The sequence below is a fragment of the Perissodus microlepis genome, chromosome 12, assembly GCF_051167445.1.
Source record: "Perissodus microlepis isolate ML-2025 ecotype Zambia chromosome 12, ASM5116744v1, whole genome shotgun sequence".
Taxonomy (NCBI): domain Eukaryota; kingdom Metazoa; phylum Chordata; class Actinopteri; order Cichliformes; family Cichlidae; genus Perissodus; species Perissodus microlepis.
In genome coordinates, this window is record NC_140472.1 from 26722685 (window position 1) to 26746121 (window position 23437).

Here is a 23437-nt window from a genome sequence, read left to right on the forward strand (position 1 = left end):
GGAGAAGTGGAAGCGTGAGAGGTCCCTCGCCTCTCTTCTTTCTCCTGGGAGGGCTGCTCCTCTGAGGTCCTGGCCTCTTCCCCTGGGCACTCTGCATGCCCACGCTGAGGGAGGGCTACTTTGGTGTGACCAAAGGGAAGCAGAGCGATCAAGAGTGAGACAGAGAGATGGAAAAAATCTGAGCAAAGAAAAGAAAAAAAGAAAGAAAGAAAAAAGATAAGGAGAGGGAGAAAAAAGGACTTAAAATAGAAAGTGAGAGCGACAGGAAGAAAAAAGGGGGAGCGAGACGAGCGCAGCAGCCCATGGTTTGTCTCAGGGCTGCAGGAGCTTCCAGAGCTGGTGTGCAGCAGACTGAAGAGAAGCACGTCTGCCCCAGAGGCAGAGACTGGAAAACAGGATCAAAGAGTCGCCAGGGCAACCTGCATGACACACATTGTATTAAAGCCACACGGTTAATTTGAAAGAGAGGGAAGAAGGGCAAAAGGAGAAGAAAGGGGGAGGCAGAGGTAGCACAGAGTAGAGTATATTTATCAGGCACTCCTGTCTCACTCTGTTAACTTTCCACTCAGAACTTTCTTCAGCTGCTCCACTTTGACTCTCTCTTACTCTCTCTCTCTTTTTTTAAACCTCTGGCTCAAACTCCTCTGTGTCATCTGCATTTTCCTGATTATCTTCCAGCAGCTCAGGTTTCCACGGGTCACGCTAAATCACAAACCAGAGGTACTGTGAAGAAAACATGCAAACTTTCAATTCTTTAAATATTTTGTGCTAAAACATGAAATGCAAATAATCCATTATTCAAATATTTTCCCATTCATACCCATTTTGACCAAATTTATGCACAAAAACCCTTTAGCTCCACAGTTCTGCAATTATTCTGTGAATAACTGCATTACGCCCCTCGATAGCATTCAGAGGAAGTAAGAGGACAAATGTATCAGATATTTTACTTCCACAGTTTAAGAAGCAAAAATGATCAAAATGCCAACAAGAACTGTGACGGTAATTTTCCTTTTAAAATGTAAATTGCCTTTTTTGAGACAAATGCAAGATGAGATAATAACAACAACAATGTAAATACTGCATTTTTAAAGGTTTGGGTAATGAAATGACATGAAAAGGCCAACACTGGTGTCATCCCTAGTCAACAGATTTATTTTGCTTTCAAGCGAACAAATGCATCATTCTCACATCAGGTACAAAAAGTGGTTAAATCTCTACAAACCTGACAAAAATACTGATCAAAATAACAACAAACAATACAGAGTACGCAGGAAGGAGGAGGTGTGAACATTATTCATAAGCACATCTTCGGGACAACCACACACCTGTGGCACAATGAACATGACTCATTTTAAGAGGTGTGGAGTCCACCTGAGGGCAGCCGCACTGAACTGGCTCATCTAGGCCAAAGAAGCCCCATCGAGCAGTAATGGAAACAGGGAGCGGAGCTGGAGTGGAGGGGTAGTGTTGGTTTGGATGAAGTGGGGCAGAGGTACGTGATAAACAGCAGACGGGGAGGGGTCTTCAGACAGTTGGAAGGCATTAGTGTGTCGGACAGCGACTTGTCAGATGCAGCTGTTGCTGTGGCTGATTGATAGTTTGTATTTCACCCCGATGGGAGTCTGCAGTCACAAGCCAATGCTGAAAGGGATTATATCAAATTCAAAAGAAAAAAAAACATACTGTAAAAAACACAAAAACATCATCAAAAGTGACAATTTTAGTGTTAAGCAACCAAGTCCATTACATTTCTCTACTTGTGGAGAAATCCAGCCTGGTCAATCATTGTTTTTTGTTTCTTTTTTTCTTCTTTGATTTGAAAAAATTCCTAAGTGTGACTCGTGTGTATATGACACATAAAAAAATCTGAATGCAGCTCTAGGAGGTTAAGATACAGAGCTAGAAAATATATCCTAAGTTGCACATTTACAAAAGCATTCAAACTCATTTCCACTTTCTCTGAAAGAATAATGTCTCCATAAACTCACCTAACACTAGTCACATGATTAGTAGTACTTGTGTATGGCTGCACAGGAGGGTACACAGCAATATACTTGTCTGCATGTACATAAGATACTCCATGAGATACTCAGACTACACTATTCAGATTAGATATTCAGACACGGTGTGACACACCGATATGTAACTACCGTTCATAACACAAGGCTTTGGACTATGCACTCCAATCACATGATGGCATTCGCTGTTACCGAGTCAAAAGGAGAAGCACACTTGACAGCCATACAGTACTTCTCAGTGGAAAGAACTTCAACCATGCCCACCCAAACATCCTGCAAAGTAATTAGTGGAGATGTTAAACATATCTACAGACAACCTGGGCTCCACTGTGTGTGTGTGTGTGTGTGTGTGTGTGTGTGTGTGTGTGTGTGTGTGTGTGTGTGTTAGTGCTCAATAATGACCAAAGGAATGCCATACCTTCCAAATGCCATTGATTTAATCACAATGGCACAAACAGCAGTAAACAAGATTTCTGTTGTCGGCAAAGTTCAGTGATTTCTTTTGACAAACTGCTTTACGCTGGGTGGGTTTAACAGTCGCGCTCCTCTGTCAGGCTGTAGTAGTTGACTGTCGCTTGTGCACGCTCTTCAAATTTGAAAAATAAGACCGCAGTGAAGGGAGGATAACATACAATACACATCTCACAGAGAGAAACCAACAACTGCTGTATTTTCTTGTGTGTGTGTGTGTGTGTGTGTGCGTGCGTGTGTGCGCGCATGTGTGAGAGTGCATGTGTGCGCATGTACATGGGCACCAGCAGGACGTGGTGGTGTTTAACCGCTAATGTCTCCTAGCATTAGCAGCTTTAGCATCATATCCTTGCCGGCTCTGTGTCTTTGTCCTCCAACAGGCTAATGAACTGACCGAAGCTCTCCTTCACCGCCTCCATGTTGTCAGTGGTGCTGCCCTCCAGGATCCAGCGCTTTCCTCGGGCCAGCGGTTCCAGCTCAAAGTACTTCTTGATCTGCAGCCAAACACACGATGCAATCAGCTAAAATAATCATTTGAAAAAAGTAAAATCTTATATTCAGCGTCTAACAACAGCTCCTGTTTTCAATACGAATAAAAAAATATGAATCAACATTTTAATTTCCCCCCAGAACATCTTTGATCAAATTCAAAGTATAAAAAGTTCAAATAAAGCAAAAACACAATCGTCAAACTACAGCTTGTAAAGGCATGTTAGCTGGCACATTTTCATCTCATATCCTCACCACACTAGGTCAGTTCACACATTACGTCACCCTCAAACATGTGGCAGAAAGTAACTGTATAACGTTGTGCTTTAGTAACACATAAGACTGAAGACATGGTACGTTTTTTAGACCGGTATCCAGTAATTGCTGCTGTTCGACCCCCCCCCCCACACCTAAATGAAACACAACAGCCTCTTCATCTGAGGAATAAAAGGGTTGGCACTGCTCTTTGTAACAGTTATTATAAAGTTCATATGTTGGCTTTTGGCTGCTCTTGACAGTGGGGGTGCTGTGAGGTTCAGGGGAGAACCAGAACCAGCTGTTACGTAAAAACAAATCTCAGCAGAGGGAAACAATGTCTTAGACCTCCACTGAAGGTACTGCAGGTTGTTAGGGTTTCTGACATTTTCAAGCTGAGAGATATGGAAACAATTTTTTTGCCCGATGTGAACCCAGTTCAGCCATCTCCTCCCGTTTGCCTTATAGCCAGTGAAGAATGCACAAAACCAAATGTGTACTGTCAGCAGCTCTGGGAGAAAAATGCAAAGCTTCAAATGTAACAGATGCAATAAAAACACAATTTCCCACCTTATTAACTAATTTAGTCAGTTTCATGCTCAGTTTGACAATGGTGTATAGGCTTGCAGAAATGTACACAATGTGTACAGACGCTAGGTTGAAATATATGAATATAGGCATCTCTATTTCACACTCATCTTTATTAGAATATTAAGCTACAAGCTAAACTACTGCGTTTTTTCGAATGCAATATTCACATTGAGTATTGACTGGCTGGAAAGAGGACAGCACAAAGCTATGCTCTGAAGCTATTTAAAACATTACATTAGCTATTATCAATTTAATTGATTTCTTTAGTGCTCATTTCTACACATTTCTGCAAATATCAAACCGAGATTAATGACTGCAGACAACCTCAGTGTTCTGAATTATACAAGAAAACAAGGAGCTATGTGCAGCAAATAAACACCACAAAGTCCACAAGGATCGTCACACAGTCAAATTACTTTTCAACTTCAAGTGAAATTGCTTTTGTCTAGACCGTGCTGGGCTGTCTAGCTGTGCCATGGTGTGTGGCATGAAGAGGACGGAGAGGAGGAGGAGGGGGTGCGCACTCTTTGTGTCTGCTCAAACCCAGCCAGCCATGCCAGCGAGTGGGAGAGTGAGTGCCGTCTCTGCCCCCCTGAGCCGAGTCTCTGTCCGGGTGTAATGTGAGTTTAATGACAGATTAAGTCACCTCAGCCGCGTTTGGCTCAGAGGCCTGGCTAGAAAGCCGAGTGGACCCAAACAGTGTTAACAAATCTGTCTGGGTAACTTGAGCTGCCCTAGCCCAGGCTCTAGCCCCAGACCTAGACTGTAGACGATGTGGCTGGCTGCCTGTCTGGCTGGCTTACTTGTCAGCCTGTAGCCAAGGCCCTCTTCTGGAAGACTTTGGCCCCTGCACTGGAAAACAGTCAAAAGTCCAGAAGTGACCTCTGTGCAAGTGCAGACAGGCTCAAGCTTCTCTCACTTCCCCTCACGGGCCAATAGAACACACCCAGGGGCATCTCATAGTGTGGCAAATACCTTCTTTAGCACTGTGCGACAGATGAGCGGCCTTACCAACGACGGCAGATGACTTCTAAAGTTTTCAGTGCAGCTTTACACTTACGTGCGCATGATAAAACCACTAATCTGTGATCTCAAACAATCCCCTTTTTACTTAATAGCCAACTGATATGAACACCTTCTTGTGAGCTACATTTCATCGACACTGCATATCAAATCCAGAGACTTTAATCACACAATTCAGCTATTATATGCTGCTAAAAACACTGCCTCAGTATTACATTACTGAAAGAATCAGCAATGTAATGCAATCAGCAGTGTGGCCCAAACCAGTTTCTCTGAGATTAAATCCTCCTAAGCACACTTATGCTTGCTTAAGGAATTGCGTGAGGCAGTGGTATGGGTAAGCCACACAAGACGTGGATTGCCAGATGGCTCCAAGGATGACCACTGGGTCATCCAGTCTAGCTTCTTCTAGGTCATACAGACCGGAGCGTCTTGCCTTGTGCATGTTAGAAAGCAGCTTATACATGCATGAGGGTGTCAAAAATTCTTTAATCGCTTGTGTCTGTGTCAGCCGAGTTCCTGCTGCTCGAGCCTAGTCATGCTAGCCAACAGTCTGCACTCTCAGGAGGACAGACATGAAACCCAGGAAAAGTGAACTCTTTGGTAACAGCCCTGAATAGTTAGTAACTTCTGAGACTATGAAAAGTCTAAAGACTGGGAATGTGTAAGGAATCTAACATACCCAAGGGGCAGAAGACAGACATATAAAATAATGTTAAAGCATGATTTCTTTTTGGAATATGAGCCTCGACTTAAGTAAATGAATTATAGATCTATTTTTTAGGTTGTATAATTTGTGACCCAGTGTCCGCAGGGAGTGGCTGTATAATATAGTCAGCTAAGCTTAAGCTCCAAACCTGGCAAGCCTACTTTGGGCTATTTAAGATACCCAATGGGCATATATGGCACGTGCATCCAGCTGCTCCCTGACCTGTGCCAGATTACTGCATGTATGGTCACTCTTGGCATCATGCCATGTCAAGAGGATCTCCTGGCAGAATAAAAGAGCTTTAATGAGCTCTGCTCTGGCCTCTTGACCAACTAAACAAACCGTGGAGCCACCTAAAGGGGCAGGGCAGCTATGGAGATACCTGATATTGCTGTCTGATACTACATGTGAAGAAAAAAAAAAAACCCTAACAAATTTATATCCTCTCCTCTGCAGTTGTCTTCACCTTCTAAAAAAGCATAAAGCAGAGCAGGTGGCAGTGGGCTCAGATGTCTATATTTTAAATTATAAAGCAGAGAAAAAACAAAAACAACAAAAACTGTCAGAAGTTTTTTCTCAGTACGCTTATTTAGCATATATTTAGGTACACCAGTACAGTTTCAGCTTCTCCCAGCATGCCCTAGATAACAGGTTTCCAAACCCACACCCACACACACACACACACAGGACCAAAAAAGAAGAAGAGGAAGAAAGAAAGCAGCTTATATCTACGTTGATGCATCCACTCAATCCAGACAGATACTAAGCTTCTCTGTCAGGCTGGCCAGACATTCAGGTACTGAAAGTAGGCGATGCGGTTGTGATTTACTGATTATTACCTGTTGATTCTTGCACCACAACTATCAAGAAACCCAAAAAACACAGCTCCTACCATAAAAAAACCCTTCCGAAATGTATTAAACCATCACACTGTTGAGACAAAACCGACACAGCATCACAGACAGAGTACACAGAGAGCTGATACATAACTAAATGGTATGTAACCTAATGTGACTCACTTTTGTTGTAGTGTTTCCACAGCAGTAATTACCTCCAAAAAGTCAATTTCATGGATCATTTTCATTATTTTATTGGTACGCAGTGTTCCTTGTAGTTATTTCTGCTGTTGAATTTGTGCTGAGTAATTTGTGGTTAACACGGTGACATTAACATGTTCAGGATCTTTCTGATAAAGCTTACTACGGTTCAGTAGGTTGGTGCTATGTGGGCGTATTTAAGAAATCTCAAGTCGTTTTTAACATATTTGCAGAGGTTTACAACAAAGCCAGATGAAAGAGATTTAGATTTGTTGGATACACTCCTACAGCAGATTAGGACCGAAAGAAAGTTAAATGATCTGTGCTGTAAGCTTTCCATTTCTCATGTATGGTTGACACTTTCCTCGGGTTATAAAAGCCTGAAAAAACAATTAAATTAAATAGAGTATTATCAAATAATACTAATAACATCTTACTGTTTAAGTAATAAGACCATAAACAGAAGAACACAGAATGTTAATCTGAGAAGACGTCAAAACCTAAAGAGAAGCCGTTAAAAATACTCAGACAAGTTATGATTTCCTCCACACAACATCAAAACTGTTTTTTGAAACAAGGAGCGCTCATTGGTCAACCAACAGTTTCGGCCTAGAGCTTTTAATTACGCTAAACTTCAGCAGAACCCTTTTTAAACAAAAAGAGCATCACTTCTGCTCACAGGATGTGAGCAAAACACATCTTTTTATTATGTCTATGCAAATAAATGAATAACATGGCCTTCGATGCCCTTCTCCTAATATTTACCATGACAACATATCTATGAAGCGTCACTGTCACATGTCAAAACCTCACCACACGAGCAGGCACAAAACTGGAGAGGGAAGCAATAGGGGGTCTCTTAACCAGGGAAAGTGGCAGACTCAAATATCCAAGACAATCAATTACACCATCCCTTGACATGTTGGCCCCTGTGAAGATATCAGTCACTTGGAAAATGGCCCACACTGGCGACTGCATTGAAACGGGAGGGTAATGTGAGCTCCACTCACCATATAATAGATATGCCTTTGTTTGCTTTTCCGCCTTACCTAAAGAGCCTTAAAGACACGAGAAAGCCTGGAGGTCCCCAAGAGAGGAACACCTGGGAAGCCTGTGAATAAACAAACACTGTGCCTCAAATTGAGGGAGGTGTGAAACGAAACAGCCCACTGGCCAGTAAATAAACCCCAAAGCCTATGTAAGCACCTATTTAAAGCTATAACACTTTCAGTAATGGACTGAAGATTTTGCATCTAAGGTGGGCAAGTCAAGGTAGATCATGACCTGATCACTTGTTTGGTTAATGTATTAGCAGTAAGTAGGGCATGAAGTGAGCACTGCAGAATCCCTCTTTGAATATAGTTGAGACAGCCAGCAGCTGGCACAGCACAGCGAGAATACAATAATAGAGCTCAACAGGATCTCCATACCAAACCCTTTCCTATTGTGTGTGCACAGCAATATATATACAAGGGCTTCCCCCAACCAAAGACTTTCCCAGCCATTAGTCGCGTAGTCATTGCATGTTGTTGATGATATTAATTAAAACATTTAACTATATTTTTGGGATTCTTTTAAAAGCGGTTTGAGTTGCTGAGCCCAGAAGAGATACTACAAAGGGTAACACTGTTGATGCTTTGCTAAATCACAGGGAAAAATGTCATATTCTTGGGGTTTTGCCTCTCCAAAAGATCCAAAACTTTAAATTGCCTGCAAATCATATGTACTCATCTAATAACAGCAGACATCAGTCTTTTACATGTCAAAGCTGCCACATCACAAAAGGTTTGAGGTTTTGTTGTGCATTTGTATGTTTCCAGTCAAATCCCATTTAAACGCTATGGACTACGAATCTCGTCATCGACCAAGCTTGGGTCCATTTTAAGGAAGCAGTGATATGATTTACATGCCTCCACTGTTGTACAGCAGAATAATAGCTTTGCTTTTAGATGCATTTTGTTCAACTTTGTGTACATAAACTGACTAACGTGGCCCAGTGGACCAATCGATACTCTGACTCCTGGCCAGCGGACATTTGTTACCGTACCCTACGCTCTACACTGACCGACAGACAGAGGTGAAATGCCAAATACACAAAAACACATTAGCTGTCTGGTAGCAATTATATTTTTGAGGGATACAGAAATGGAAGCAATCAGCTTTTGTATACTAAAGACCAGAGCAATCATCAATAAGAAGCAGTGCACAGCTGAAGACCTTGATGTTTCAAGCTGCAGTAGATTTAGGGCGCACTCAGGAATGCAAAGATCCATGAAGAAACCTACAGCTGTACTTTGAAGCAAATAAAGAAAAATGGATGTAGGGGGTTTAAGAACACACCAATGGTGTCAAAAAGACATATTGCAAAGACTTTAAACCTGAATTCTGAGCATGACAGGAGTGAGTGGGACAAACAAAGATGTGGACTTTGAGTTAAATCCTTTCATTTGCTGTGGAAACAATCCAGGTCTAGCTAGCATGTAAAAGCGCTGAGGCCACCCTGGAACCAGACCAGAGTTGTAGAACTGTTGGAGCAGGCAAAAAATGTCTAAAGTCCCAATGTCACAATGTAAAACCTGAGCAGCCTTGAGATTTACTGTCGTGTTCCACTCAGGTGAGACCACAGGGCTTCCCTTGGGCTCAGCTTAGCGCGGGTTCAAAGTGATTCACTTGCAGTACACTTTTCTTCAAAGCCAACTGACCACTGCCAGATCAGAGTTATCCTCAGAGGCTCTGTAAATCAAGGATGCACAGGGGACATTCTTACAGACTCCTTCACTGTGCTCCTTGGAACAATGTTATTGCTTTTAAGAGGTTACACGGTGATAATGTTCTTTCCATATAAGCATTTTGAAAATTTATCTAGAAGATGTGCATGAGAAAATTCCCATTTGGACAATGAACAGGTAGATCTTTTTTTTTTTTTGCTTTGTTTTTACAAGCACAGAGGTATTTGCTTTTATTTTTCTTGCAGCAAGTCATATGACTTCCAAAAACGTCTGGCTTCCTCATGGGTAAATGATGCATGTTTCAAATTTGGTAGTGACAACATCAGATGCAGTGTTTCTGCAGAACACATCCTTACGCATCTACATAGGACAAAAGGGAAAAAAAGAAAAAAAAAAAACATGGCATGGTATGTGGCATAGTGAGACAAGGGTCTAGAGGACAGGCTAAAAATATCTAAAGCAATCTGACCAACAGAAAAATAAGTAATGACTCAAAAACACCAGAGGAAAAAAAAAACAGGATGGCAACCTCTTTGGTGTCCCAGTGAACGGACTGGATTTTGTTATTTTTAGCAACTGATTGCAAGAAAACCTTTTTCCAAACAATCGCAGTCCAACTTGGATTAATGGCAGTCACTCTGAGTCAGACTGGCAAACGTTTGCAAATTAATTTCTATTCTCCTCTTGGAATGGAACAACTAAGGAAGATGTCATTAAGATTTGTTTAGTGCTTCAAAGTTAAAATGAAAAAGTTCTTCTCTGAATTTAATAAGCTGATGAAATGAAATGGGCAATTAGAGGCCTTAAAGCTGTGGCTGATTAGTTTATATGCTGATATTGGTACAAAGATGTCCAGAAGATCACTTGAGAAAGGAAAAGATAACATGCTAAAATCATACCTGAAAAACAGGGCGCACTTAATTTCATAAGCTTCTGATGCTATATATATTTAGATCACAACATCTAAGAGAACTCTTTGGTTGTGGTCGCTGGCATATATCGTTAAGTGAAGCTTAGAGATGAGGTGATGTTACAGGCCAGAAGCATGAATGGCATTTTCTATAGAGTGTGGGCTGGGGGCAAAGGGGAAGGAAAACATCCGCCCTCTTGTGCAGGCTGGAGAATAATTGGCAGGTTCAGTACATGGAACAAGGCCCCTTCACCAGGGTTTGACCTGCAGGACACTAAGAAACGTCTGTGAGGGTAGAATATTTGGGAAGTGTGTGTAGTGGGTGGGGGGGTGCATGCGCATGTTTGCCTTGCCTTATTAAAGATTTACAGTATCTCAATTTATGAAAGGCCAAGAGCTCCCTGACAAGGAACATCTGGTCTATGGGACTTAAACGGGTGAGCTGGCGTCCTGCCCATGCTCCCTGCTGCAGGGGCCAATGTGCCAGCACCTTCCTTTAAGCCCGCCCTTTCTCTCTTCTTCTTGTGAAGGGGGCTGCCTTGCTGTAGCAGCCCACACAGAGGGCTCTCAAAGCCCAGGAGGTCTGTCCCAAGCCACCGCCTCCTTCTCCAGGACCCCCCTAGTGGGACTGTCCACCCCTTTCACTCTGAGGCCCCCCTTTCACACTGCAGTTCTGACAGTTAACCAGCTTGAAAGCTGCAGCAGGCCCCCGCTTCAGCACACAGCACGCGGCATTAGAATCAAAGTGCTCCACTCCTGCAAAAGATTTAAACCATGCGTCAAGTTGGAGTCTGTACACACACCCTCACATAGCAACTTCTCTTTGCAACGCTTACTCTCACAGACACAGACGTGCAAATCAAAGGCTATCAAATTTTTTTCATTCAAGGTTGCAGGCTTTCATACTTTTTTTTTTTTTTGTTGCTTTGGATACCTTCTCATATTTATAATCGGAATCACATAATCAAAGGATTCAAAAGCATACATGAACATGTTTGCTTGTAATGTGTACACTAATCACAAAGCTTTTTTCCCCCTAAAAACAACCAACTGGCAGGCAAAAAGGACGAAAGACCAATCAGAAAACAAAAGCTATGATAAAACCAAGGCTTGTTTGTTCAAAACACACATTTCCCAACATGTGTTCCAGCTGCTTCAAGCAAATTTCACTAATTAAAGTGCACGTCACTCTATGAAACCAATTTTCGGGAAATTTACACATCGGTGGTGTCTCTGTGGATATGCATGGTTGTGAAGCTCATCATCAAACATGAGGTTTGATGTAGTTTAAGAAATGTGTTTGTTTTTGATACATGGTTCAATACCCTTAGTTAGAGAACTGCTTCTGTCTGGTTTTAATCTCTTCCATAATAAGAAATCAGTAGTGTGTACCCAAAACTGTGGATCAGTACAAACAAAAGCAGCCATAGCCACACACGATCATTTTCATACCACAACAGGCAAGGATGAAAGCCAATCCTGTTCTTTTTATCGCATCAATTAATTATCAATAAAGCCAATAATGGCCTTTAACACTAAAGCAATTAAGGAGTTAAGAACAAACTTCTGTGAAGCCTGGATATAAATCTACCAGGAGCCCCACATTTGTGAAACAGTGCTATACCCATCAAACTTTTAGAAAACTTGTGAAAAAGGGTACATTTCAATGGATGAAAAACTCAATGGAAGGGAACCCCCCCCCGAGATTCCCAGCGTTTGATCCATGTGAGTCAGCAAGGGAACTTTGGGGTCAAATCGCATACTGAATAGGCTTTTCGGAAGTCTTGTCCTGGCTTGTGGCGGCCGGTCGTCCGACCCTGCTTGACCGAAAACAAAGGGAGGGCCACTGACCACAATTGGGAAAGACGGGATTCTTTTCTCCTACAGAGGAAAGTACGGTGCTGAATAGGGTCTGGCTGTCTGAATTGCGCTCCAAACGGATTCTGAGAGTGAGGACCCACTAGGGTCAGGGTTCAGCGGCATTTGACGTGGGCTATGGGAAAATGCGTGCACAGTGCCCACACAACCTGCCAACTGCCCTCTCACCCACAGTGCCCCTTAACCTCCCAGAGGGACAGACCACCTGCCCAGGGATGACAGGACCAGAAAGGCGGTATGGGTGGGAAAAGGAAAGAAAGCAGAAATTAAGGTGGGCGGGAAGGCTGCGCTAGTGGGTGAGACAAAGATGTAAGCGAGATAAAACATCAAAGAAACAAGTAGTCTCTAAGTAACTTCACATACTGGTCTTCCAAGGTCTAGCACACATTCTCCAGAGGGTAATCAATATGTGCTGCTTGACTGATTTTCCAACTTTTGCATCCCAAGGTGGGCTGGATGAAGCCCCGGTTACATGTCTGTAGGATCTCTCTTGAGATTTGCAGTGCTTTTTTTTGGTAATCACTCACAGACTACAACACATGGAAACAGAGGTTAATAGCAACATGGAAATGTATGTTACAGTACCCCTAAAAGTGGCTCATCATTTATCAAAGACTCAGGTATATCTATCAGCTAAAACATCTGGAGTCAACTTTTCCCTTCTCAAGAGTACAGTTTCACATGGGACCACCAAGAAAGACAGAGTTTATCAGCCCAGTCTGCTCTGAATCCTCTATTTTTTTTTGTAAGCACTTTCTGGTTATCACTGCCAGGAGTGACAACATCCTGCTATGTCTGTTCCACCATCTGTAAGAGGATATGACCAAGCAAGAGTCAGGAGCAGTGTACCACATGCAAAATGCAAAGGGGACGGTCACTCCGGTGCTATCACCAAGGATAAATTCCTCTGTCCTGTTGTTAAGAAACAAAAGTGTTTTCACAAGCCCATCTTATTACGGTCACCAAGAAATATTGATAGAAAGAAAAAATCATATTGAAATACAGTGTGAGTTGAGGGGAAATCAAAAGTATCAATTTAAAGTATAAAAAGAACCAAAAACCTGACGGGACTTGTTGAGTTCTAACACCTTGAAACATCTCTGCATTAAATTACAATACTACCTGAGTGAATTGGAAAAATGAGAGCACAGACTGATTAATTGTAATAGAAGACGTAAAGGCAGACACTGACATTTAAAGACAGCTTAATTGCAAGAGTCTGTTGGAAAATCAAGCTGTCAACACCGTGTTTTACCAGAGAAGATAGAGTCATCTAAGTGCACATGGTGGGGCCACTGGCTGGAGACACCTCTTAAAAAAAATATCACGCGCTGCTTTACATGGAATGTCACACTTCGGAGTGCCATGCGGTTCACCTAATCAACTGACGGGAGGGAACTGAACTCAGAAACTACACCGAACCGTGTGCGGCTTGTGTGAAGTGTTAGCAAGCATATCTGTGTGAGATAAAAATCCACCATTAAGTGCATGTCGTAGACTTTCATCATCGCTATTCAGTTACAGTTACATACTATTCTAGTGTTTCAGTGCTACTGGAACACAAAGGAATGCAGGACCGTAATCTCATTCCTACTGTACGTTTCCCCAACCAAATGATATTTGTGTGCTCTGTACAACAGCATGGACCTCGATTATGATGAGCAAATATGAAATGAATACATTTGATGCTACTGGTGTCTGCAAGAAGAAGTTAAATATTACTCACAAAACTGAAAGTCAAACGAATAACAGCCAGCAGAGTGGAAGAGTGCATTTTATAAATCCATAGAAAAGTGTACTCTTATTAAAAAAAAAATACCTTCAAGAAAAGACACTGGAAGAACTTACTCTAATAAGCAACAGATCACCAACATATCGTTTATGTAAATGGGCTGAAAATAATATATATATTTTTTATCATCTGTACAGATAACTGCTGTTACAATGCTGTCAACATGTCCGGAGGCTAACTCAGGCTCGGCTTTCTGGATGTTGCTACATTGTGGTCAATATGTTTATATAATGTGACCACAGAGTCATTTGCACTTGGCAAGAATTAAGGGACAGAGCTCAGCAAGGGCACCTGCTCCTCATCCATTTTTCTCCTGTAGCCAGCAACACGAGTCTGGGGTTGGAGAGAGGGAGGTGGGGGTGGGGAGCACTGGTTGCTGACCGGCTTCAGTCTAGACGGCTCAATACGCAGTTGACTTTTTAAACCCGCTTGTCTGGAAAAGAGCAGACGTGAGGTAAGAGGGGGGTGAGCTGCAGCAGAGAGGTGGTGGTGCATTTTGGCTGCCATAGCCAGCGGGCTAAACTCACTAGGCACAAGCAGAGGGAGAGAGTAAGAGAGGGAGAGAGGGAGAGAAGAGGGGGGTGGAAGAAAAAAGGAAAGAGAGGAAAAGAGAGCGAAAGAGAAACAGATAGAGGGGCAGAGAGAGCGAGCAAGAGACACTATCAGAGAGAGCCATCAGAGTCAGTGGCTGGGGCTCCATTGTCAAGGTCAGTGAGCGGCAGAGTAAAAAGTCACACCACCTGACCCCCCCCCCCCCCCCCCGCCGCCTGTCTGCTTTCCTGCTGTTCATCTCCTGTCCTCCTGCTCAGTACCGCCATCAGTCTTGTCTGCTCACTCAGCACACAGCAAGGAAATCTGATCTAAGTGACTGTAAATAAATATTCTATAGTGAAGCTGTCATTATATGGGATGTATTTTACAATTCCTCTATTTACTTAGTTTGATAAGGGGAATACACCCCAGGCAAAAACAGCTGTATATGATTTCGGTTAACATCTGAATACATTCCTTTTTCGCATGAAATAGCCCGTCGATTCCCCAGATCTGTGAACACTATGGTGGTCTCCCTGCTGATGCCGTTTTTAACTCTGCACCAGAAATTTTTATGCAACAGCTGGACCTTTTAAGTTTGGAGCCCATTCATCTTCATTTGGCATCGTGGAGAAAGGTTTTATTGGGAAATTAGTGGAATTCAAAAAGAATGTCTGTTAGAAATGCTGACTGCACTCGAACTGCAGTTTTCATTAGTCCCAATTTTTGGCAGTCAAGCTGATAAAAATTATTTGACATTGCACAATGATCTCATCTTTACAAGACTGGCAACGAGCCCGTTTGGAATTTGTCTTAATTATTATTCTGCAGAGAGCAGGAGAAAGATGAAATTGGCTCACTTTTACTTTTGCAACATTACTTAACTCTCTTAAGGCGAAAGCAAACCGCTGAAGAATACCGACATCTGCTGAATCATTTGACGAGGCTGCAGCACTCTTTTACCAACGTACGTGATTAAATCTAGATGAAAAGACTAAAACAGGTCATAGCTCACAGACTGCCCTTGTGGTGATTAAGCACTGACCGCAGCTTTTTCTGCCCATGAGGTATGTGAAAAAACAAAGGGCAAGCCACGCAACACATACATGCCGTGCAGCGTTAAGCATAGCATCACTTTTGTCGTGAGCATCAGTGTTTACAGACCAGCTGAGTTGTGCAAACACTCCTTTCGATATCACCGCCCCTTCCTTTTCCATCAAAGGCAAACTGAGAAAGGACATCCATTAGGACCTCTCATAGATTAAAGTCAGTCAATGGAGAGACATTTAACATCATCATATAAATAAATAAATAAATAAATAAATAAATAGCACAGAACACTTGTGATTAGATCAAAGTTTCCTTTTCAACGCCTCGTGTCTGTGTAGAGTTAAGACTTGTGAGTGTGTGTGAGGACAATAAGAGTAGCCCCCCCAACTCCAAAACCTAAATCAGTGAGACCAAATCTCACAGATTTTGCCCTAAACCCATGTCTTTTTGAAGTTACCTTCAAAGAAGTCAAATTATGATCCTTCACTTCAACTGCACGACCACGTTTTAACTAAACATGACTGTATTCTGCAAAACGATCAAGAATTTAATGCTCTGCTGTCCGAATGACTAATTTAGCATTTTACTGAAGGACATTTTTAAGGTCAGCCTATCACATTTTTTTTTTCATTTTTCACTCTTTTGAAGACGTGATTTCATGTGTTTCAATGTGACTGTGTGTCTTTTCCCTCCTCTACTCGGGTCACTCCTGCAAAAAAGCTCTTAACACTGGATTTACTACCTCCCTTTTTGCTTGTGCTAATAATTATTTTCTAGAGGACAAAAAGGAGGAAAAAAGGTTGGTATTGGCAGCCTTTGTAAACTCCTGTTTAATAGAGTAGTAGAGGGGAGGACTTAAAAATATACTTTTGAATAAAATAAATTGTCACTTTTCAGTCTCATTTGTGACGTATGTGGTGCACAACTTTTATCCCGATGATTATTCTAAATGAGCTGGCAATTATTAGACATTTGCACTCAGTAATGACGCAAATGCAAGGTATTGTAAGGGTGATCTTAACAACTTAGTTATGGCCATTTGGTAAAGGGAGTTGCTCACGCTGTGTTGTTTCCTTCTTAAGGTTCATTGATTGGCCCTTACCTGTGCCTCATCTTCTAAACAACCAATCAGCAGCCACTGGGGAATTTTGAGCCACCAGCGTCACAGTCCACAATGACACACACACCATGTGCCAGACGTTTGACGAAAGTTTCAGACACTGGGCGCCACATGAGTCACTGAGCACAGCCACCACCCAATGTGTGCCAAGACCTGCAAGTTCACCATGTGCAAAATGTGACAGAGGACAGTGGTTGACTAGCCACTTCCGTCTGGACTATTCCCAACACAGTTTGATCAAAAGTTGTGAGAGGACTTTCTGCAATGTTAAATTGCTGTCACGGACACTAGAAAAAAAGAATACTGTTCCAGCCACATAGGAGAGTCAAAAACCTATAGGCTCCGTTTAGTAAATTAGGGGTCTTATGCAGCAGAAATGTTATTCTGAGGACCCTGCTTTTTCCCCCCTCTATAGAAAGCCTAATTTGGTCTGCATTAAATTTCCTTTAAGTCATATTTGCAAACTAAAATAGAATTCTGATGGTTTTATATTAACTGAACAAATGTTTTTAAACTTCAGGAGTGTCAGTTCCATCATAACCACATCCGGATATATATACTTCCTGGGCTTTGTGTGAGAATTTATGGTGAGTCATCTTAAAAGCCTCAGTTTTAACAAATTACCTGTTTTGGTCATAACTGCCAGATCGCATGCCAACACAAATTATTAGGAACCCCTCCACATTTGGATCACATTAATGCACTGTATATTCAATTAGCAAAGAGTAGGCAAGATTCAGCATGTGCAAGAGCGACATAGTTTGTGCAGGGTACAACTTGCAAAAATGTATTACTAACCCGGCAGTGCACCTACGTACATGCTGCATGCTGAGATAACTTATGAACTAATTAATGGCTAAAAACAAGCGATCAACTGGATGTAACATTCAAGTAGCCATCTGGATGTCTACCACCTGTCGAGGGTGAGTAAGAGCATTATGTGGCTAGGAAGAGATGTGTCATATTTCAAACAACAAGTCAGTGGATTTTACAAACTTTGTCCATTACTACAATTGCTAAAGGGCATATTTTTAAATTATCAGATTAATTTATTTATAAATACTTTTACCATTTGATCATGTGTGTCTCTCTAGTTTTAATTGTAATCTCAGTTTTTGCACAAAATGTGATGCATTCACGTGACTGATTTATTAAATCCAACCGCTATCTTGTGCAACAGGTATAGATAGCAAAAAAGGTTGCATAGTAACGTCATGGGCACTTTTCTAATGGTAAAAGAAATGATCAATATATTTCAGTGAAAGCACACAGTGCTTGTCTTTGTGCTTTTACTGCTCACATAAAGATAAACCCTGTAAAGGCAGACAGATGACTTGTGTTTGAGATATCCCACAGAAATAAACAGATAAACCATAAATAAAGACAAAAACAAAGGTTTTAGAATTTCTAGTAAGAACACCAGTGCAGTACATTACTTCAAATTTATGCATCATCACATCACTGGCTTAAAGTAAAGATAGTACAGGACTTTCTCTGAAGTTAAGCTAGAACAAAGATATAAAATATGAACTAAACTGAAAAGAAATAATAAAATGAACACATGACTTTAAAAAATACACAAGGGTACTATTTTGTTTCATTTACTGTGTGAAATAAACAACATGAAAATATGTCTGGCAGTTATTTTCTGACCAGCAGTTGTAAAACAACACCCGGCTGTAATTAACTTGAATTAATTTAGCATGCTTTTCTAAGTTTGGCTCAGAAAAACATACAAATAAGAATACGCACAGTGAAGAGAGTACTCACTATCATAATGATCAGTGATGAACGACTACATTAGAAAAAATACAGATTTCAAAAAGTATGATGAAACATCTAAAAAGGTAATTATGACTGCACGTAGGTTTTCATAAGAAACATAAACAGCAGACTGTCAGAGCTTTGCAGGGAGGCTTGCAACGCTTCCCTGCAAAAAAACAACAACAAAAAGAAACAACCGTCACCAGTACAGAGATTTCTGTTCGGTGTTTTTCTGAAGAGAAAACAAGGATGCTGTATCAGTGCTGTAGAAAAAAAAATACTAATAACTGATGCACCTTAAAAATGGTTTCTGTGACATCCATGGAACAAAAGGATGAGAAAGGAATACTTTCCACGTGTTTCACACCTTTACTCAGTTAATTAAATAGAAAATACTGCTATCAAATGACTCTTGTCAGATTAAGTGGGCGTTAATGACGATAATGGAATGCCTGCAAGGGCAGAGGTTATTAGTTACTAGAAATTGTATATATATTACTGTGCAACATTAAAGTATCTAATATGCAATTAGAGGTGAGAACCTAGAAAATGAGCTACTTTCTGAAGAGTTACAAGCAACTTAACTTTAACTGATTAAGTGACACAATCACCAGAGGGAATGAACAGTACTTTTCAGATAACTGAAGTAAAAACGTAATCAGAGAAGATGAAGCAAAGCCTGCTGAGTGAGCAACACTTGTGGCACTTGGAACTGCACCAAAACTTACCGGTAACTTTTTTATTTCCACAAAGTACTTCTCATTTCCATTGTCTGGCTGTCTTTCCAAAGCTTTCATCTTTCTTTACTTAGACCCTTTGGGACTGTCTCTTCAAGCGAGTTGGTCTGCACAGAAGTACTAGAGGGGTATCACCTGCAACTGCCACAAACACTGCAGAAAATAGGCTTGGGAAAGACTGACTCCATCTGAGGTGTCAGCTATACCGTTTGGTGTGCATGACAGGTAAACAATAACATCCCTTAACACCCACGGATTACTTTAAAACGCATCAATTACGAAAGATTATTTCGACGCATCCGTTAAGCATGCCATTATCCGGATGTATACACATTTCAACAATAATCGTGAGAGTTGGAATCCCATCCTCTCTATTGTCAATGACTGGAAGTTCATTTTCACAGATGATAAACAGATTCCATCTGTCTACAGGCTAGGATTACTACTGAAAAGGGGGAACAATATCATACATGTTTAGCAGAAAGCCCGTTCTGCACAACAGATGCTAAAGATGCCATTTAAAAAGAACAGAAAGAAGCAGAAATCATATTTCAGAAAATAAAAGGTTTTTGGCTTTTTACCAGTTTAACAGCACATGGCACACATCCTGTTTGTACTTCCACATGCTCAGAAAGCAGAGCTACCACAGGCTTCATCTGGAGGCTATGACACCCAAAATCATTTGATTCACTTCCAGACAGTTAGTGCCCTAAACTATTCATCAGAAACACTGTGTTCTGAGTGGATGTTGGCACTGAGGACTGGTCATGCCGCAGCCCACGTAGAGTCCTTCTGGTCATATGGTCATTGGAGACCTTTAACATTTCACTATTAGCTCCCATTAGGTCTTAGGGGGCTTAGTCACATCCTTAGACATTCTGTTTATTCTCTCACAATTACTGGTTAAACCTGAGGGGCAGTGACTAGGCTTTATGATTGACATTTCTTGCCACATGCAAGCAGACAGGATGCAGTCATACAGATTCACTGATCAAATGTTTTTTGTAATTTGATTCACAAAAAGAGAGAAGAATCGTGGTTAAAAATTAATAAAGTTAACAGTTTTCTGTGCTTGCTTCCAAAACTGCCTGCACTCTGCCAACCAACACCAAAAACGAGCCATGTTACCAGCCCACAATTCCTTCATGGTATAATGCAACATGGCACAGTGATGTTAATGCTTTAAATTTGTGCTCACGTATCCACAATGACTACAAAAAACAAATATGTGGGCTTGCAAATCTGGTACATGCTGATGGTACAGACACAGATTTGTGCTATGCCCACAGTATAGGAGGCAAATTGAAAACAATTACCACCACCCACTTCGGGACTGGAAATAATACTGTTCTGAGTGGGAAATGAGAAAGATTTCCTTCTATATTTGTACTTAATAACACAAGACATGGCATCGTGACGCTATGACTATGATGCACACTACACTTGTCAGCAATACTTTGATAACAACTTAGGTGTGAAAAGCTACCTTAAAATCTCACTTAATACTTCAGACACAAATGCATATGAAACACTGGTAAAACAACTATTCTCAAATGTTTAGCACAGATCAATGTAACATTTCACCAATGCTGCACTAAGAAGGATTTAATTGGTTTCAAGAATATTTCATAATTTCATTTATGAAATATTCATAAATGGGTGCAAAAGTTGCAGAGTGAATGAAGTAAACAGTCTTTGGGCCGAAAAACTGCAGAGGCAATTCCTGAATACATCAATAAAACACATTCACCAATCATTACTTTGATCACATGTGGTGCAACATTCTTATTTTTATCACTTGATATTAATTTTGTTTGTTTTTTGGCAAAAATGCGTATTAGTTTATTAGAACATGTGGTGGAGATTATTGCTCTCTGGATGTCGGTGTTCCCCCAGAGGAAGGTGGTGGGAAAAGGGAAGCCTGGACATCCCTGCTTAGACTTCTGCAGCTATGATCAAGACCAGTAGAAGAAAATAGATGGATGTCTATAAGTTTCAGAACTTTTTTTATCAGCCATTCTAGTCTACTGTTTGTCTGTACCATGTATTATTTTTCTTATTTTGCGTTTTTCATTTTTATACCCTATAAACATTTTGTGGTTAAAGTTATTACCATCTGTGCATCAGAACTGCAGACTGTCTTAGGGCGACATTTACAGAAATGTCTCAGTGTCCATGTTCCTTAGCAGTGATCCAATAAGAGCCTCTAAAAACTTTGTTTAAACAGACGCTCAAACTCTCTGCCTCTCAAACGCACCTGTATTAGAATCTTTTTTTCCCCTTTTAGAAGATCACTAAAATCCAGTCGTCTACCTGGTTTTGTTTGTAAAGAAATGCTTAATGGTTGAAAAAACACACAAAGCACGAGTTAAGTAACATGTATATATGGCATGGTACTGTGTTGGTGAAACATGGAGCTTTATAGTCCTGCACAAGGATGTTCCATGTGTCTACTCCCACTTGGTAACAGTGTCAAAAATCTGTGGTAAAACTGTTAATGTGGGGGTGATGTTTGTTAACCTTAGCTTTTTGGTGGTAGAGTAAAACCAAGAGTTAAAAACTGCAGCCATTGTCTGCGCTTCTCTTCTGAATGTTTTGATCTTTGAAGTCATTTTTTTTCTTCTTCTTCATTTTGTGGTCAACTTTGCCATGACCATTCCCTTTCATCCTGAAGCAAACTCTTCAACTAATCAACATACAACAAAAATGATGAACAAATTGTCACCTTGCTGGATGTACACAAGCATGACTCCATATCCTCTGTCTTGGCTGTGTCCTCATAGCCTGTCCCTCTGCACAGCCAAGACACAATTAAAACTGTCTTTGGATGAAGACCCACATTAGTCCCAAAACTAACTTATTCCTTCTGACTGAAACATGAAAATGATCAATATATATGAATCTGTGCTGATTTAAGCCAGATTTGCACCTTCACACAAATGTTCCTGTCATGTCAATTCAGACTGAAACAACTGTTACTGTTGCCATTTTATTTGTTCTGGTTTACAATGGTTCACAGATGGGAATCCACCTGATGGATATCCATTAAAAAAGATGGAGAACTTAAATCATCTGGAACTACATTAATCAACTTGTGTATTACAGAGCACCATCTACATACAGACAAAATCTTGGTTTATCAGTTAATTATTCTTTTGAGTTATTGCAGTCTTTGAATTTAAAAAGAACAATCAGATAAACAAGGTGGATCACAGGATTTGGTGTGTATGGGTAAACAAGCAGAAAAGTAAAACGGTCACGACTAGGCTACTTTTTCACAGTTCTTTGTATTCGAGTTAGAAGATGTTTGCATTTAAGGGTTTCACTGAGGTTCAGGTGCAGACCCCGAGGCTTGACTAATCCTACTTGGAGTGCCAGTCCCATTAGACCATGTAATCAGGAATGCACTGCAAAGCAGGTGTGTTAATAATGCTTATTAAACTAACGCCCATTTACTGCTGTCTGCTTTGGATACCTGATGATTGTGATGTCATGACAGACATGGGATGGGAGGGAGAGAGGAGGAGGTAAGGTTAGAGAGGAGTATTTTCACAGACTGGCAAGTCCAGACAGAGAGGCAGAGCGAAAATAGCTCTAGGGGCAAACAAGGTAACCTTTTTCAAAAGACGCTTCAGGGGGTGTCTGCCAAGTCCCACACAATACTGTCTGCAGTGAGTGTCTGTGCTGCAGTTGTATTGCACTGCCGAACAAAATATGTTAAAATGTCTGGGTCCATCTTCTTAAGGCAGATCAAATACACTGCAACAGTCCAAAACTGCTCATATAAATGCCAAAAGTTCATCACCACCTGCAAATTCACCTGAAACCCCCCCCGTTAAATTATTACTAAACAAATGGCAGGAGTTCTGCATGCAAACAAAAAAAAGAAAGAAGCTAAGAGTACAATATGAAGCACTGCTCTGGACTTTAATACCACTTTATTACAGGTTGACTAATGCAGAAAATTATTACCATGCTGGACAAAAAAAGCTATTTAGACTATGGGGAACAAGGTTTAATCATTCCGCTGAATTGTGGTATTGCATTTCCTTAGAGATTACAAGCGGAAAAGATCAAAGCATCTTATAGATTACATTTTAACTCTGTGATTATAGGACATTTATTTCTTACTGTACTTGTGTTTGATCATTACCACTGCTGTCTGCTGTTATCTGTTTTTTTTTTCTGGTCCATGGAAGTTTGGGACATTTGTTTTTTCCAACTGTAATGATAAACATGTTATACATGTCTATCACACTGTTATACTGTGGAATGCAGACCTAGTCTCCCCACTGGTGCCCCGGATTAAGCCAGGCACATAAACATGCTC

The 23437-nt window shown here is 41.0% G+C and overlaps 1 protein-coding gene across 2 annotated transcripts in view; it reads right to left on the bottom strand.

The window, feature by feature from the left end:
• Positions 1–1129: 1129 nt before the first annotated feature.
• LOC146376458 (ADP-ribosylation factor-like protein 15) overlaps positions 1130–23437 on the bottom strand; it is a 99398-nt gene continuing 77090 nt past the window's right edge. For both annotated transcript variants that reach the window (XM_084947171.1, XM_084947170.1), the window contains exon 5: positions 1130–2986. In XM_084947171.1, coding sequence (XP_084803297.1) covers positions 2834–2986 — 153 coding nt within the window. In that variant the 3' untranslated portion in view covers positions 1130–2833. The remainder of the gene's footprint in view (positions 2987–23437) is intronic.